Here is a 17,095-nt window from a genome sequence, read left to right on the forward strand (position 1 = left end):
GAGAATGTTGCATTCCTCATCGGCTTTTAGTTAAATGGAAGGATTTTAGTCCATAAAATAACAGAGCGATTCCACAACAGTGTTATCAGTTCCTTTTATTAAAATGGGAAATGCTTAGAAAAAAATAGCAGTACAGTAAGGTGCAAATTACACTTTTTTTGCATTTCGAGAGTGGTGCCATCCTTTTGTCAGTGACGCTAACCAGTGGTACACAGACTTGGCCCAATAGTTTCATTTCTGTTCAAACACTGCAAGTATCATCATATTTAAAGCATGATGCATTGGGCGTAATGCAAGAGAAAGATTGGAGTGAACAAAGGCAATCGTTGAAAGTCTTGTATTCAAGTTTGTGTTGACCATATTGTATAATATGTATAATCAGCAATGTTTCCTTTTAAGCACAAATGCAAAAAAGCAAAAACCAAATACTGGTGTGACGATTGATGATCCTTAAACCTCGTCTCACAAACGAAAGGTTGATGTTGCGACATCATACGCGAGATGAATTTAAAGCCTTGCTGCATTCTCTTAACTCTGGAAATGCTTCACATAACAGCAGTATATCATATGTACATATTTATAATGAACGTCACAGGGGTTTCTACTTAAGGCTGCCCGCTGGGGGAAAAAAAAAAAAAAAAAAAATCTAAGAAACTTCCCTCCTCGACTGTAACATTGCTGCTACGAGTCATGTACATTCTGCATTCCTCCGTCTGAAAATCAACTAACTGGTGAGGAAATAAGACGTCGGAAACATTGTTAAACATTTAACACAGAATGTCACGTAATCATTAAACAACGGTTCAGATAGTACCGCTACCTTAAGGCCAGAGGAAAGCTTCCAAAGTGGAATAGCACTGCTTTAGAATGAACAAATAATACAGTATATCCAATACATATATAATTTATAAATTAGTGTAAAGAGGGCAGCATGATACGCTCCCGGCTCCCACAGTTGTGCAGTGGAGCGGCGTGGCATCCAAAGACCACCGCCGCACCGCGTCGGGACCCGAGATGATTCAAAGAGTTTTTGTAGGGGCAAGCGGCCACAATACGCCGCCGTTGTCATTTGCATCGTCATCGTCTTTCCTTTTACGAGGTCTCCAGTGCGTCGAGAACTTTCATGATCTGCTGCTTGATCACCTTGGTGGCGTCTCCGGCGTTGGGAATCAGATATCTGAGACGAGGGAAACATAAAGGAACTGTCAGAGATTCAGTAAAGAGCAGACCCCAACCAAGACCAGAAATGTTCAAGTCTTCAAAATGACTCCAGAAAAACAAAGCTGACGAAATAAAAAAAAAAAAAAAAGTCACCGTTCCACCGCGGAGATCTCCACTCCGGCGGTCGAGTTGTTGCTGCCAAACTTGAAAGTGATGAGCTCCGGGTGCTTCTTCTTCGACGTGATCTTCACCACGGAGCTCAGCGCTTGTCTGGACTGGATGTAAGCGAAGCCCTTCCTGGCGGCGATCTCGCGCAGGCAGTACATGTGCGTCGCTGTGACCAGCAAGTGGCTACGATCCACCACAAAAGAAGAGAAGACATGAAAGACCAGGACCGAAAACCATGGAATGAGATCATAATAAAATAATGTAAAGAACTAAACGTAAACTTTCCTTGGCTCACCTGGGGAACATGTGACCCGTCTCCTTCACCTCGTTGCACGGAATGTGATGTTTCACGTCGGGCTTGTTGATCCACGTCTGAACGTTGACAATCTCCTTTCGGTCGTCGTCCGACATGGACGAACTGTCAATCTCATCTAAAGGACGCAAAATTAATCAATGAAAGCGTTCCTCATACTCTTTGGCGAGCGAAGACGACGACAACGCATCCACCTGTGTCGTACTCCTCTTCGTCGCCAATACTGAAAACGGGCTTCACCCCACGGTAAGGTTTGCCCACGCGGTCGCTGCTGCTCACGTGTCTGAGGAGAGAAAACTATTTAGCAGGAAGAATGTGCAAAAGGTCAATGAATCAATTCTACACAAATGGTGATGGCAGATGAAGACGTCCAAGCTGCAGAAAAAAAGGAAAAGCTTGACATGAAGGGTTAAAAATGGAGTATCATCCAAATTTTTTAACAGTAGTTATAGTTTTCTTAACAACAAAAGCTGTTGTATTGGTCATTTACACTGAAATATAATTTTTGAATAGAACGTTGTCATTCCAGTGTGAAAAAAAGAATCATTACGGTATTAATACAGACTGGCATGATCAATTATAAAATGTTCGGAAGCCAATTAATTCTCAATTAATCACATGAGCTACGGGAAGGTGAGGGACATTAGCGCAAATTCTCAGATCACATCTTGAATAATACATACAATATATCCAATGACCTTATCCTCACAAAGCATTAATGTATTTTTTAATCAAGTTAAGTTTTTCAAAAGTTTAAGTAGATTCATGTTTCCAATCTTAGTTAATGCATTCAATGCCTTGTTCGTTTATATTCAGCAACTGGAATCCAACCGTTGACTCCCATTGACGTATATTTACGTCAAGTATGTTTTTCAACGGGCAGCCATTGAAGAATGTCTAACAAACTTTTTCCTGGTGAAAGAATAAATTCTGGTCTTTGCTTTGGTAGATTTGATCAATTTTGTCTCCAATTTCTAGTTTCTAGACCTGGAGAAGGGAAACAAGGGTGGAATGGAAAGACAGACTATGACTGCCAGGAAAAAAAAGTGAATCTTAAGTCTATTCTTTTCTATGTTACATTCTGAGAAAAAAGGTGATGAAAGCTGAAGTGAGGATGCCTAAAAAAAATACATGTTAGTGAAAGCATGACGACTAAATTACGAGCCATGAATGCTAATACAGAGTGGCATGCGTGCGACACAAGTGCCAATTCTTCAGAGCGCGCCACAGCCAGTTGCTGGCATGCTGGTGACAAAAAGAGCGCAGTACTCAGAGCGAGCACTTACCTATCGGGAATCACCTTCTCTGGCCAGGGCAGATTGAAAGATATTCTAGCATGAAATAAGGTACAAGGTACGGTGAATATAAATTGTTTTGAGGGGATAGAGGTGAGCAACACTGACAATAGGTCAACGTCACATTTATACAGATAAGTCTAAAGCAGATAGCTTCTAAGCGACCTGGTGAAAAAGATCGGTGGCCAACATGAAAGGGAATAATGCAAAAATATTACAAGATAAAAAAATGTTTTAGGCGGGAAATAGAAAATTATTTAATAAAAATACACATTTGAAATAAATAAATAAATTAGAAAAAAAAATATATTATTATTATTTTAAAATCAGGGTCAAAAATACATTCACAAACAAACAAAGCCATCAATGATTGTTGATCAGTGATATTAGACGAAAAGATACTTTTTAATCACGAAAATAATAACTCTAGACAGAAATACGTGACAAATATTACCAAATATATTCGGCAAGAATTCCTAAAATAGCACACAAAAATGTTAGATGAAAGCATATAAACAAAAATGTAATCCGAAATATGAGGACAAGTAAAAAGTTAAGATAAGTTAAGATAAATACATTTGGGCAAAAAAAAACAGCTGAAAAATAGACAAATATTAGAAAAAGACAACAATTCCAAGTCAAAACAGTTTGAAATGTTATCACACGCACACAATCAAATGGGATTTCTTACCTGTCCACGGGGGTGGATGTGTTCTCAATAAAGCTGATCATCTTCTCCTTTACATTCACTGACTTGGACTTGAGGGCAAAAGTCATTTTGTTGACCAATGACTTGACGCCTTTGCCGTCACTCAGAGACTCCCCCTGGATGGGCACGAAAGAGAACGACAGACGTGTTCATATGCAACTACAGTTTCAGAGCCGCCCCCCACCTCAAAAAGTTTTGCAGCTTACGTCTGCCGAGCTGAGGCTGCTGTGAGATCCTGACGTGCTGACAATCCAGTGGATGTACGACGAGTCCAAGCCCTCCACGTTCATGTCCACCAGGTGTTGCTGTAGAGCTGAAATTACACATACATATTTCAGGTTTTTGATTGGCTAAAATGAGTCTACTTTAAGTAGGACGGCAGTTCGCATTATACCGATTAGCCCGTTGATTAATTGAAAATAAAAAAATACGGAAGTTTTAAGTTGTAAAATCAACATTCACCACTAGATGGCAGGCATGTCTTATTTGTGCTGATACTTCCTTGTACAACAATATTTTTGGGGCGAATTTGGAATGATATGGAAGACAAAACATACTACTTTAATAATATTGAATTGATTGTTGTGAAAAATGTCTCATCCTGTCCTGAAATGGTCAATTTTATGACAATGTGTGGTCATTTTGTTGTTGGCTTCAAATGCTTTGTTGATGGGTTTGGACAGGGAACTATTTTTAAAATAAATTGAAAAGAACTGTATTATGTCCAGATTTGAAATGGCATTTTTGTCATACGTCTGTTTAGGAAATACGCGATCCTTTATGTGGCTCCACAGCAGCCCTGATGAAAAATGTTGGACATTTCTCGTCTCAGGCTTCGAATGCTTGGTGAGTGCGGGTAGCGTCTACCCTTGACTACTTACAGGACAGTATCGTTATTTGATTAATCATTGCGTCCGTCATTTTTAACTGTCCATGTGGCCCACTCACCCATGAAGCCGCCCTTAGCGATGCTGACGTACTCTTTGTTTTTCTGCAAGACACAGAGCTTAGTCAGTCTAAAAATGGGTCTGCACGTTAACCCCGCCTTTCCGAGCCACTCACCTGCAGGAAGTGGGCCAGCACCATGTTCATGTACATGTCCTCCTCCTCTCTGCCGCTGCCCATGAAGCACAGGTGCTCTCCGCTGGCAACGGAGCCCGACTCCAGGGATTGCTTCTGAGCCTCTAGCAGGGACTTGACTGACAGAGCAAACTCAGACGGGTTCTGGAGCATCTGTGCCGGAACACATTCATCGACCAATTGATTTGAACTGAAAATGACGGCAAAGCAGTACAACAACTCACCAGGTCTGAGTCCAGATGGAAGGCAGTGGACAGATGACCGGCGTTGTACTGCTCAGCCGGCCGGCAGTCCACCACAAAGAAGCGAACCCCGTCCTGAGGAGAGAAGACGGGAGGGACGTTAGCTTTTACTCCTTTGCATTTCCAAACGCTTGCGCGCTCAGCGACCTGCTGATGCTGGTTGGCCTGCAGGATTTCCGGGACAGAAACGGGGAGGCAAAGCGCCTGACTCAGGTCGATGTCCTCCTCCTTCAGAGCCACAAGGCTGCTACCGAAAAGGTTTTGGTTCATCTGGAAAGCGAGAAAACGGCATCAGCGCTCAACGTCAGACTGAGATGATCGCCAAGAAGAGAAAGTCCAACCTTCCTGAGAGACAGTGGCGTCTTGCTCTGGTAGTACTGGGCCAGGGAAAATAAATCCTCAATGTCCTCAGCCTCAAGTAGAGAAGGAGACTCTTCCAGCATTTCTATTGAGATAGCGTCATTATTATTCATACTTTTTGATAATTACATGCAGCTGAGTCGTGTTACAATTGACTGGATCGTTAAAATGAAATTGACTAAATCTGAGGGACTACATCAAAGTGATGTAAAATACGTTACATTTTATTTTGACTTCATAGTCTCTGTGACGGCCAGTCAGAGACTGTGGGCTGGCCAAATGTAGCCCCCAGGCCGTAGTTTGCTCACGGTGGATTTAGATATTCCATTGTCTCGTCAAATGAAAAAGTGCTTTGCTGCCATCTTGTGGCATTAATGGCAATAAGATTTTTATTTTTAGGGTGTAGGGGTGGGGGGGTGAATGACTTACTATTTGCCACACATCTCAATTCCGACCAACCATTTTCTTTTGCATATTTTTAAAAACTAAAAATCATAAGCAAGTGAGCAACTCAAGCATGAAGACTGAGGATCGCACTTACTGATGATGTCATCTTTGCTGTCTCCTTCTCTGTCAAGGATGGTCTCTCTATGGGTTGAATCAACAAAACAAAAACATGTGAAAAAAAAAAAAAAAAAGTCAGATTTTCTCTCGCAGAAAAAACTTACTTGGCATTGACGAGAATGATGAGCATGAGAAAAAAAATGAGGAACGGGTCGGCCTGCTGGAGGTAGCAGTCCCACAGTGCCTGGGTGACGTCAGGCGGGCAGTGACTGGAGAAAAGGCTGCCCATCTGTGGAGGGAGAGGAAAAAACGTTTGGGCACAACGAAATGCGACAGTAAAGCGCCCGGAAGAATCAGGCAGGCATTCGAGGAATTCCAACACACCCAGTTGATGGCGTACGAGTCAGGCGTGATCTTTTTGGTGTCCAAGAAGGAGCAGAGTTCAGGCTCATGGTACTGCAGGAGCAGTCTGTATAAGTGGAAAGGGTGCCCCTTGGGCACACACTCCCTGAGAAAAAAAAAATGCAAAGAATGTCTGCATTTAAAAAAATAATCATCATTTTGGAGTTGTTCTCAAAAATAATTTTCAGACATTCGAGGGCTGAACCATTTTTTTTAAATGATCTAATTTTGATCATTTTACCACAGAATATTGATGTAATTGCTATTATTTTTCAACATTTTCTCCGTAAAAAAAAAAAAAGCAAAAAAAAAAAATTCCAGGAAAAAAAAAGACAAATCATTGAAGAATGAAAAAAAAAAAAATCTGCCAATATGTTAAGCTGAAGGAGCAGAACTGAAAATATGCAGGGGTCGACTGTAGTTTTAAGTAGTAACGAGATTATGGCAGATATTTTTTAGTTACGCTTACTTTTTGTATTATACTGCCCTATAAGAAATTATTAGAAGCCTAATATTTTTCCTTGTGAATTTGGGATGATATGCAGGACAAACATAGTACCTCAATATTACAATTTTAATTAAGTAGATTTTTGTGAAAAGATTTACAAAATTATTTCTTGCACTCAATGTTGGTTTCTTGTTCAGCGGTTTTGTGCCATACTTGAATTGTAATTTCTATGCAAAAATACACTATGAGGTTATTTTGTAGTTTGCGTCAAACAAGTGAAAAATGTATCAACAAAAATAAACATCTTGTATTTTTGCATTACGCACATATGATGTCCAGATTTAAATTGAGATTTTTATCATCTTCTGGTTAGGAAGGGCGTGGTCCTATGTGGCCCCTCAAAAGCACTGATGATAAATAGCGGCCTTTTCCGGCATTTGCCCTTCCATGATTTAGTAGAACGAGAGTAGAGTGGTTGGACAGCACACTCACCGGGGTATGTGCTTGTTCATAATGGCGTAGAAACAGTTGTAGAGGTCGTTGCGGGCCAGCCGAAGCCCCAGCAGCGGCTTGAGTAAGTGCGGCCAGCTCAGGTCCGAAGTGAAGCTGATGTTGCGAGACTTGCAGTAGAAGGTGACCACCGCCTCCACGTCGGACACCATGTCGCTCCGTTCCTCTTCAGACACTTGTAGCTGCTCTGAACATGGGAACCCACAAAAAAAAAAAAAAAAAAAAAGTTACAGCTGCCCTCTGGCTTGCACTGTGAATATCACCAAAGCCAAATATCGGGTAAGCGGACGTGTATTTCCTCACCAATCAGCTGTTCACTGCGACTGCGAATGAGCGTCTGTTCTGGTAAATCGAGCACACCATCCCACGTTGCGAGAGAGTCTCCTTTACCCGACACGTTCAGCGCAATCTGGCGACACACAACAAGTTGTCGATGTTCAACTTCTGACATTTGACTCTTCGCTTTCAGTCAGTTGTACCTTCCACATTATTGCTCTCTGCTGAGCTGAAGTCTGCTGAACGTGGACAACGCCTTTGTCCAGCTCCATGTCTGAACCACCCGAGTACAGAGCCTCAGCGAGATCCTGGTCCCTGAGGGGATTAAAAATACCATACATTCTTATCTTGAAGAAGGACCAATAACATTTTTGCTCTTGTTTTCGAGTCTGCATTTTGAGTCATTTCAGCAACTCCAACCGCGTATATGCTCACAGACGGCCTGACGGCTGGTTGCTGGGTAACCTGACTCACTCTCTTTTCTATTATTGTACCAAGTCTGAACATAAGTACAGTCATAAGCACAGTACTATGACGAAATTACTTTTATCGGATATGAAACTAGGCGGCGTGGTTAACACGATGGCCTCACAGTGCAGAAGAGCAGGGTTCGGTTTCAGCTGTGTGGAGTTTGCATGTGTGGGTTTTTTCCAAAAACATGCATGGTGGGTTGTTTGGACACTGTGAATTGCCTCTAGGTGTGTTTATGAACGCAGATGGTTGATTGGTCTTTGTATGCCCTGCGATCGGCCGGCGACCAGTTCAGGGTGTACCGCGTCTGCTGCGCGAAGACAGTTGGGATAAGCTCCAGCACCCCAGCGACCCTTGTGAGGAGAAGTGGAACAGATAATAAATGGATGGATAGATTTGAACCTGTAATCATAGGCAGATTTACCCATCAAGTTCAATACTACCAAACAAATCATGCAAGTGACTCCTGTGGAGAACCCTGATTAGTCAAGCCGGAAGAATTTCAAGTGACAAAAAAAAAAACATATGAAACGATGCTTCCCATCCTAACACATGACATTCCATTCATCCCGAGTGGATGGTGCTGATGTCCGTTTTTTCTGACTCCACGCAACTCGGTCAAGCAGAGAAACGAGGTATTGTGTCAGATATCCCGTTTATTTAAGCGGGTCATGTTGGCAAACAAAACAGGCTATTGTTGAAGCTTGCGTCGCGGTTTGATTGTGCTCAAATGGAACAAATCCCAGCTATCAACTGGACGTGTTAGCCTTCCTATCAAGATTGCCTGTTATCCAGATGAGCGGACCAAGCGAAAGAGATAACGCAAAGGAGGCATTTTCTTCAGAAGAGACCCAAAATACACAAATAAGTCGCCATAAGGTTGACTCGTAAAGTGCCAAGTAAAAAAATGTTAATCAGATGGCTAAAAAAACGAGGAGTACAATACAGGAAACAAAAGAAGTCCGTGCAGCGGATTAACTACACAAACTCATCGTCGATCGAGTACGGTTAACCCGCGGGAGATAAAGAGAGTCTGGCAGGAGGAGACGACGAGGTGTCGCTTCACGATAAGGACAAAAAGCAGGTTGTCTCACCAACTACCCGGGAGCGCTTCCTCCACAGCATCCGCCATTATTGTGTTGAGTCGACTAGACACGTCAAGTGCCGGGCAAGTATCGCGAGAGTGCCACCAGCCAAGGGGCGGGGCTATTGAGATGATCCATATGTATGGCATTCATTGGGGAAAAAAGGAACCATTATTTTTTGGGACTTTGTATTTTTTTAATTTTCGGTTTTATGGAATATTTTTTTTACTACTTTGGGGGATTTTTTTTGTCTGTTTTGGGGATTATTTACTGACATAAAAAATCTGAAAATAAACTAAAGTAAAACAGTATAAAAAACAGGAGCTTCCGTTTTTAAACATTGAAATAATTGTAAATAAATGCTAAATAGAGTATGCATTCCCTATTTTGATAAAGGAAACTTCACAAAGATTGACTGTATTTAATATTTTTTTTCCATTGTACATCATTGGTTGCTGGTTTTTGTTTTCTTCTTAAAAGCCATTTTTATTCTTTGCCTTTTGATTCAGCATGAGAGGTTTTGGTTTTCCCGGTTTTTTACTGTCTTCATTTTAATTTGGTTGTCTCAAGTGCTTTATAGATGAGTTAATACTTAACCTTTAGTTGTCTATGTTTCCTTTGTATGCAACCATCAATAGCAACAAGTTTTCTGCGGCTACATTTAGGATCACACAGTACCAAGCTGGTCGTGAGAAAATTATCAAGGTAAAATTTTAACACCGATAACGCAGGTGCAAATATGTATACTCGTCGAATCTTCAATACTGAAGTAACGAAGGACTCTTGTGAACAAATTGAGCTACAGTATATAAAAGGTTCTCCTAGAGTACATTCAACTTGAAAAAAATGATGCAGTCAACAGTCTTTCCTGAAATCATAACTTTATTAGGATTCAAATTGCATTTCACTTTGGTCATCATACATATCTAGGAAGAATGTCAGTAGATTTTGTCAGTCAAAATCAAAGTGGCCATCTCAAAATGTTTACATCAATTCCTATAAGAAATTTGTGCCTGTCTGTAAAACGAGAAACAATTAAAAAAAAAAAAAAAGAAAGGCTCAGGTAATGAGTTTAAAAGAACCACACACACCGGTGAAAATGAAATAAACCCAGTTTTCTTGTCCCAAAATAAATTGTACAACTGAGATTGTGTTAGCAATGCAAGTGCTATAAAAAGGAGGCGTTTGGGTTAGCCTGATGGCCAAGATTGGCCTCGGGTTCAAGCAGCGCTTGTGTGGCATTTACATTATAAAGTGAACATGCTGCACAAAATGTAGAAAAAGAAAAAGACCATTCAATGTAAAAAAAAAAAAAAAAAAAAAAAAGAACTGCTTCAAAATCAACCGACACATACGCGCCCTTACTACATGACTTAACCCCGGCGTTAGAAACACAGACATTACACATTTGGCTACATGGGTTTTAATCTCCAATTTGGAACTGATATTACATAAATGCAACAAAACACTTTGATAGTTGAACTAGCTCTCACAGTATTGACTGTCAACTCTGATAACCAGTCACAAGTTTGTTTTATCGTAGCTAACTGCCATATAAGCATTCCTGTTTGTGACACATTGTGTGAAATAAAATTAAATTAAAAAAAAAAACAAGCATTCCAGACCCTTTTTCACGTACAACGTAAACACGATGCTGTATATATTTCCAGGAGGGCTCTTCATCATTAGATTTTTTTTTACATCATAACCCAGCACTTTTTTTTTCAGTTGCTTAAACAATTCCATGTAAAGTTTAACACAGTTAGGGTTGGAGAATGATCACCCCTCAGCTTGGCGCAGGAGTTAGAGCGTCGGGGGCTTGAGACCGTACTTCCTGGCAACCTCCGTCTGGGCGTACGCGGCGTCGCACAGCGAGTACAAGTGCGCCATCTCCATCTCCGACTTGGCCAGGTTGATGGCCTTGTTGAACATCTCTATCGCTTTGTCCAGATTGCCCCTGAAAGGAAGTTACCATTTGGATGTTTTTCACCCCATCAAGAAAAGTTTGGATTAACACCAAAGACAAAAAAAACAAACAAAAACGAATAAAGTCAGCTGGATGGCCTCACCTTTGAACTTCGATTGTTCCCATTGTTTCGTACGCAAAGTCGCATTTGTTGTCAATCTCGATGGCTTTGCTGATGAGGTCCAGACCCAAGTCCAGGTCTTGCTTCCACTGGAGCTGTAATAATCTGTGGAAAACGGGGATGAAGATTTATAGCACACTTCGCACACCTTTTTCAGAGCCTCGCTGAAATCAAATCAGATCCATTTTACGACTGCTAACTGCGTTGTATTAGTAGCTTACTTGAGATTGATTAGTAAAGAGTATTTATTAGTTTTGTGGGAGAAGTGCCTTCACAAAATAGATGTCTTAAAGTATTCTTGAGAGTTGGGATTCTTTGTTGATTATTTTGAAATCAAAGCAATTAACTTCACAGATTAATATTTTTGATTGACACACAGCACATTCATTCAAATTAGTCTTAGAGAAAAAAGTACAAGTGTATCGAATTTAAGCAAATAGATCCTCAATTGTCAGTCTTACCCTTTGTGGACATATGTAGTGGCGTTATCTGGTTCCAGTTCAATACACTTGTCGTACATCTCGTCCGCTTTTCCAAACTGCTGCTGATCGGTCAAAGCCTAAGAAGACGCCATGGAGATGTTCACATTTCGATGTCACGCAGAGAATCAATCAAGTTCCTACCTGAGCGTACAGCGCATAGCCCTCAGCGCACTTGGGGAACTTTCTGATAACGTTCTCAAAGCCATCCATGGCGATCTGGACTTGTGATGGGTTGTTGCCGGTGTACGCTTGTCTGTACTGGAGGACACGGGAATAGCTTTTCATGCAAAGAATTTCACTCAAACATGTGACTAACGCTCATCAAAACTCACCAGAGCAAAGCATTTCTGCGCCTGAGCGAGAGCGGAGTCGGGCCTGAGCAGGATGCACTCGTCAAAGTCCCCCACGGCTTCGTCCACCTGGTCCAGCAGGATCTTCAGCTGCACGAAATGATACAAGATCGCTTCAGGAAGAGCTTTCATTCTACTACTCTCGTGTGATGGATATCAAATATATGGAATGGAAAATAAAAGGGCTTCCCATTGCGTTGCCCCAACCGAACCCGTACCTGCCCCCTGTGGTGGTACACGTCGGGGTTGCGCGTGTCGATGTCCGCCGCCATGTTGAAGTCCTGCGTGGAGAGCATGGGCTGCTGCTGTTGCATGTACATGCTCCCGCGCTTGATGAGGGCGTTGGCGCGCAGCTTTTCAAGAAAACATAACATATTAAGAATATACGGGGGGGGCCTCTCATGCCAAATTTTTGTGTTCTCCATTCTTACCTGCAAAAAAATATGCGCGCGCATATATGTATCTAAAAATCAAGGTTGCAATGTTAGCGACTTGATAAAGCGGCCGTACCTTGACATTGGCCTCCTGCTTGTTGATGACGCGGTCCAAGTCGGGCTGAGCCGCGGTGGCGTTGCCGATCAGCAGGTAGAAGGTGGCGCGCAGCAACAGCGCCTCGGCAGTGTAGCGGCCTTCCGAGTCCACCTCCTTGGTGCACTCGCTGATTATCTTGTCGTAGTTCTCCTCCTCCATGAAGTGCTTGGCCTTCAGGTAGCCCGAGCTGAGGGGGTGCAAGGCGAGAATCAGGCCAAATTAAAGCATTTTTTTTTTTTTTTGGAGCTAGCCAATCAGGAAGCTTGCTAAAGCTGTTGCCATCCCCTCAAGAAGGAGCAGATCATCTTCCCTCGTACCTCGCTGTGACCTCTGAGGCCTCGCCCTCCTTGTCCTTGTCCTCGTCCTTTTTCTCGCCCTTCTGCAGCGGTTGAGAGATGATGTCATCGGTGAAGGAACCGAAGTAGGACTTGATGAACTGAGGGGAAGGCATCATCGGCTCACGGTTCTAGAACAGATAGAAAATGGTTACTTTCCCTGTACACGCGTTCGTTTTTACGAAGCAAATGCTCAGTTCCAGCCACTAGGTGTCACTATTTCTTCCTGTCACATGACCTTTTTTCTGGCTCTCTATCACCTGTTGGCAAATATAAAAATTTAAGTCAAAAATATATTTTGGGGATTTTAAAAGAAACATTTAATTTTTTTATGTAACATTTTAATCCAAAAGGTAAATCCTTTTAATTACTCATTTTAATTTTTGATAGCATTTTTTTGTAATTCTTGAAATGTTATTTTAATCAAGTAACAAACTGGTTAAACTCTTGTGCAGGGTTGGAGTTTTGTTATACATCACCAGAACCATTAAAATTTTTTATGATAGCAACAATGAGCTAATAAACTCATTTAAATGTTACAATGTTCCGTGTTTTGGAAGTTCACGTAATTTCTTGTGGGGAAAGTACCTACCTTGTATTTGTCTTTGGCCTTCTCCTTCCCCAGCTGCTTGAGCACCTTGTCTGCCAGCAGCATGCTCTGCTGGTTCTGGAAGGCCTCCAAGATACACACGGCAGTGACGTCTGATGGAAATAACGCCATAATAGCAACCATGAATGCGCCGCAATCTTTCATGTTACATACAGTGAACCCCCGTTTCACTGTCACAATTTTTTTTTTTCAATTTTACCCGTCTCACACACACTTTAAAAATGTTTTAAAATTAAATGCGTTCAAAGTATAATTTATCAAGTAGTGGGCGACATTTCTTGAGATGGAGAAACTGAAAGGAAGATACTCAGACTTGGATATTTATACAGGAACGATTTACCACGACGTTTGAGAGCCATTGTTGTAGTCACTAAAAAGTAGCAATTCCTCCTCACCTTCAAGACATTCCTTCTTGTTGTCCAGCTTCTCCAGAGCTTTGGCCCGCCTGAAAAGAGCCTTGACATAGCGCGGGTTGAGCTTCACAGCCTGTGAGCAGTCCTGCACCACTTCGGTCCATTTCAGCTGTGGGAAAAGCAAACCACTGGCCATGAAACATGCCTCAAAAATTGAGTGTTAAAAGACACGCAATTTTTATGTATTTTTTTTTTTAAAGTGGAACTAGGCATGGGTTGATATTAGATTCTGACTGTGAGCAAAAATATGGTATTGCGGCATTAAAATTCCAGCTCTAATTTTTTTTTTTTTTAAATTTGGGTAAACTGAATCAGCACAAATTTTCAAATAAGTTGCATTTTTTTTGTCATATGGTTATCGTCATATTTGTCCAAGTACACTTGACACTTGGCATGGGCCAATTACTGGTATGACAATTTACCATGGTTTTTAAAAGTCATTGTTTTCAATAAATGACAATACAGTGTCGCTGGTAATGACCTCTCTTTCTTTGAGGGAAACTCTAACCCAACATTATTGGCTGCAGGCATAGTGGAATAAACGAGCCGCCACTTTGAAGTGAATTGCCTCCACCCAACTTTTTTTTTTTCTCCTTCTTGGTGAGCACAAAGTGGAGGCGTGAGGCGTGGTGGAGGGGAGGCAGTTAGATGAAAGCAATCCAGTTACTACGGAAGCATAGAACTGCCAATGTGGAGTACACATTTTTGACTGGCTCTGTGGCTCTAAAGTATTTGCAAATACGGGATCCAAGTAGACACAAGTCAATAGCTCATGGCATTATGGGGAAAAATGTTGATAACATTTCGCCTAATTGCAAACTTGTGAAATGGGGGGGGGGGGGGGGGGGGATTGTGCCAGCGTGTACTAGTTAGCCCCAAGTACAACATGTGAAGCCTAAGGGTCTGTTCTAAAGACAGACTAAAGAACTCATTGCAAGTTTAGTTGAGTGTGGCGCCAACCTGCTGCTCGTAGGCCGCCGCTCGGTTCTGGTAGAACGTTGACAGGTCGCTTTTTTGCTCGGTGGGGCAGAGCGCGATGGCCTCGGTGTAACATTGGATGGCATTGTCAAACTTGGCTGCCTTGAAGTATTTGTTGCCTTTGTTCTTTGCTGCTTGGGCCCGATCCAAAGGGCTCTAGAGGGAAGGAACAGAGGGGCAGGTATGATTTTAGGTTGAAATAACAGTCGCAGTGCACTGAACCCCTACAATATTCGCCTTTCGCCATTCATAAATTATTATTTTTTTAATCCAGTACTTCTCTCTTTGCAGAAAATATTGTCAATTCACAGTTTTTTGTGTTCAGGCCAAAGTAATGTATTACTTTGACAGCATATAGTGGAATAGTGGGCTTGTTTAACTCATGTAACATGGGTTCAAGATTTTTAGACATGCCAGATTTGTTGCGTTGGTGCCTTGCGCTCCCCACTGTTTTAAGAACTTTGCCTCAATCTTGTGGCGTCAATGCACAATGACAAACACCTTCTAGGGAAGCAGCAATTAGTTGCGGACTTTCGCTATTTGCAGCAGGGCTTGGTTCTTATCACCTTGGAAATAGCAAGGGCTTATACTGTCTGGAAAGGAAACGACGACAAACAAATTAACTCATACTGAGAAAATCGTTAATGTATTAACCCAAAAGCTGACACAGACACACTGCTATGTCAAGTAAGACACTCCCCCCCCCCCCCCCAAGTACTGAAAGTGGAGTTTCAGAGCATATACACAACTAGTAAATCTTCACATTAATCAGTAACCAAGAAGCACCGTAGTGCTCACTTAAAAAAAAGAAGGAAAAAAAAAAAGAGTTGGTCATTCTGAAACTATTTGATAGTGACAGCCCTTATTAAGACGTACAGTTATGGCATCAAGACTAGTAGTTATTGGTATCCTGCATATGAATTACTATTACTAGTCCACACAGTGGACAAAAAGAGCAGTTTTACATCACTAGTAACATGCGGTTCCCCGAGAATGTCAATTTGCGTAGAGAGGAAAAAGAGCCTTCTCGTAGATAATTCTTAAGGTAAACACGCAGGGTAAAACGAATAATGCAACTAATCTGTCAGATTCTAGGAAACACTTAACTTAAATTCCATATTTTATTAATATGTCAATCAACTGAGCGTAACATACATTATACGTGTTAAAAGTAGGTTCTAATAAAGCCCATCGTTATCATGGCTAAACATTAGCAGCCAGGCAAGTTTCTGGTAGCATTAGCACATTAGCGCATTCCCATTGGTTTAATCGAGTAGGAAAGACCGAGTGCGCGTGGCCTCCCTAGCCGGAGGGTAGCTGTCACTGGCAGGTGCCCTTGGGTCCGCGTCACCTCCGCGGCAATGACGCACCCGCGGCCGGAGAAGCCACCCACAAGGGCCGCGGCGCGCTTCAACCCTAGCGGTGGTGCCAAATGAAAACACCGTCAGGTTAATTCGCCGAGCGGTACCATGTTGTCCAGTCCCTGGTTGGCTCGCGAGGCGCTGTCTTGGCCCTGCTCCGGACTGGCGCTGCCTTCGGGTGTTATCCGTTCGCCGCTGCCTTTCCCCGGTCGTCCCTTCGCCCTGCTGCGGTTCCACAGGTACACGGCTCCCACTCCGAGAACGATGGGAGCGCCGACCAGCAGAGCCAGCTGCCAACGAGGGAGTCCGGTGCCGGACTGCGGCTCGACTGGCTTGGAGGCAGCCATGATGAGCAGCACAAGTTCGGCGAGCGAGCTAGCTTGTTAGCAGCTCGGCGCCAGTCGTTTCTTCTTCGCGTGCTGCGCGCAACGTGATGAATCATGGGATGTCTGCTGATGGGAGTTGGAGTTTTTAATAGCGTCATCTGTAGTCCGAGCACGCTTCCAAGAAAGTCAGGCCAATCGCAGAGCTTCTTTTTTGTTTTGTTGTACATTGAAATCGAAACCTTCATTTGAAACCAGCTCCAGTCTTGTTTAGTTTGCGTGTTATGAAATGTGTAATCCCAAAAGAAGATTAGGGTAATCTGATGTTTCTCCACATGGAATAAAAGGTACCTTGGAGGAGTCACACAAACCAGATTGTGTAAGAGAATATCTTGTTATGGACACAATCAGCGACTCAGTCTTAAACCAGATCAAACTTTGTACATAGCCCTTTTCAGAATGTTTGTGAACATTTTGTAATATTCTCAAGAATCAGTCTAGTATTTTTTTTTCGTCTACGTAATATACAGCTCAGCACACAAGCAGTATCCACTCACATCATTTCTTCTCGTCTTCTTTGCTCTTTTTTGATAATTCAAAG

The 17,095-nt window shown here is 42.3% G+C and overlaps 2 protein-coding genes across 3 annotated transcripts; both read right to left on the bottom strand.

The window, feature by feature from the left end:
* Positions 1–80: 80 nt before the first annotated feature.
* tbc1d23 (TBC1 domain family, member 23) lies at positions 81–9,121 on the bottom strand. Of its 2 annotated transcripts, XM_088313019.1 has the most exons (19): positions 9,034–9,121; positions 7,672–7,783; positions 7,496–7,601; positions 7,175–7,379; positions 6,217–6,340; positions 5,997–6,121; positions 5,870–5,916; positions 5,310–5,413; positions 5,116–5,238; positions 4,951–5,043; positions 4,709–4,879; positions 4,595–4,637; positions 3,853–3,959; positions 3,629–3,762; positions 2,929–2,973; positions 1,837–1,925; positions 1,625–1,760; positions 1,315–1,512; positions 81–1,177 (listed from the first exon to the last, which is right to left on the bottom strand). In XM_088313019.1, the coding sequence occupies exons 1-19, from the start codon at positions 9,069–9,071 to the stop codon at positions 1,093–1,095; spliced, it is 2,085 nt and encodes a 694-aa protein (XP_088169145.1). In that variant the 5' UTR covers positions 9,072–9,121; the 3' UTR covers positions 81–1,092. The 2 variants fall into 2 exon arrangements, with proteins under 2 accessions (XP_088169145.1, XP_088169146.1); XM_088313020.1 differs by lacking the exon at positions 2,929–2,973.
* A 767-nt stretch (positions 9,122–9,888) lies between these two features.
* tomm70 (translocase of outer mitochondrial membrane 70) lies at positions 9,889–16,627 on the bottom strand. Its single transcript, XM_088313744.1, has 12 exons — positions 16,279–16,627; positions 14,793–14,966; positions 13,815–13,941; positions 13,402–13,511; positions 12,792–12,940; positions 12,454–12,661; positions 12,162–12,296; positions 11,926–12,033; positions 11,735–11,851; positions 11,573–11,670; positions 11,094–11,216; positions 9,889–10,981 (listed from the first exon to the last, which is right to left on the bottom strand). Exons 1-12 carry the CDS (start codon positions 16,516–16,518, stop codon positions 10,828–10,830), a joined length of 1,743 nt encoding a protein of 580 aa, XP_088169870.1. The 5' UTR covers positions 16,519–16,627; the 3' UTR covers positions 9,889–10,827.
* Between the last annotated feature and the right edge of the window lie 468 nt (positions 16,628–17,095).

The sequence above is a fragment of the Idiotropiscis lumnitzeri genome, chromosome 13 (assembly GCF_059441095.1).
Source record: "Idiotropiscis lumnitzeri isolate Australia: NSW breed Sydney's pygmy pipehorse chromosome 13, RoL_Ilum_1.0, whole genome shotgun sequence".
In the NCBI taxonomy this organism is placed as follows: domain Eukaryota; kingdom Metazoa; phylum Chordata; class Actinopteri; order Syngnathiformes; family Syngnathidae; genus Idiotropiscis; species Idiotropiscis lumnitzeri.

Coding starts and splice junctions, on each gene's coding strand:
- tbc1d23 (XM_088313019.1), bottom strand. CDS start 9,071: ATGGCGGATGCTGTGGAGGAAGCGCTCCCGGGTAGTTG. Junction 4,638..4,708: donor TGCTGGCCCACTTCCTGCAG/GTGAGTGGCTCG, acceptor TGTGTCTTGCAG/AAAAACAAAGAGTACGTCAG. Junction 2,974..3,628: donor ACATCCACCCCCGTGGACAG/GTAAGAAATCCC, acceptor ATTTCATGCTAG/AATATCTTTCAATCTGCCCT.
- tomm70 (XM_088313744.1), bottom strand. CDS start 16,518: ATGGCTGCCTCCAAGCCAGTCGAGCCGCAGTCCGGCACCGGACTCCCT. Junction 13,512..13,814: donor CAAGAAGGAATGTCTTGAAG/GTGAGGAGGAAT, acceptor TATTTCCATCAG/ACGTCACTGCCGTGTGTATC. Junction 12,034..12,161: donor TGTACCACCACAGGGGGCAG/GTACGGGTTCGG, acceptor CATTTCGTGCAG/CTGAAGATCCTGCTGGACCA.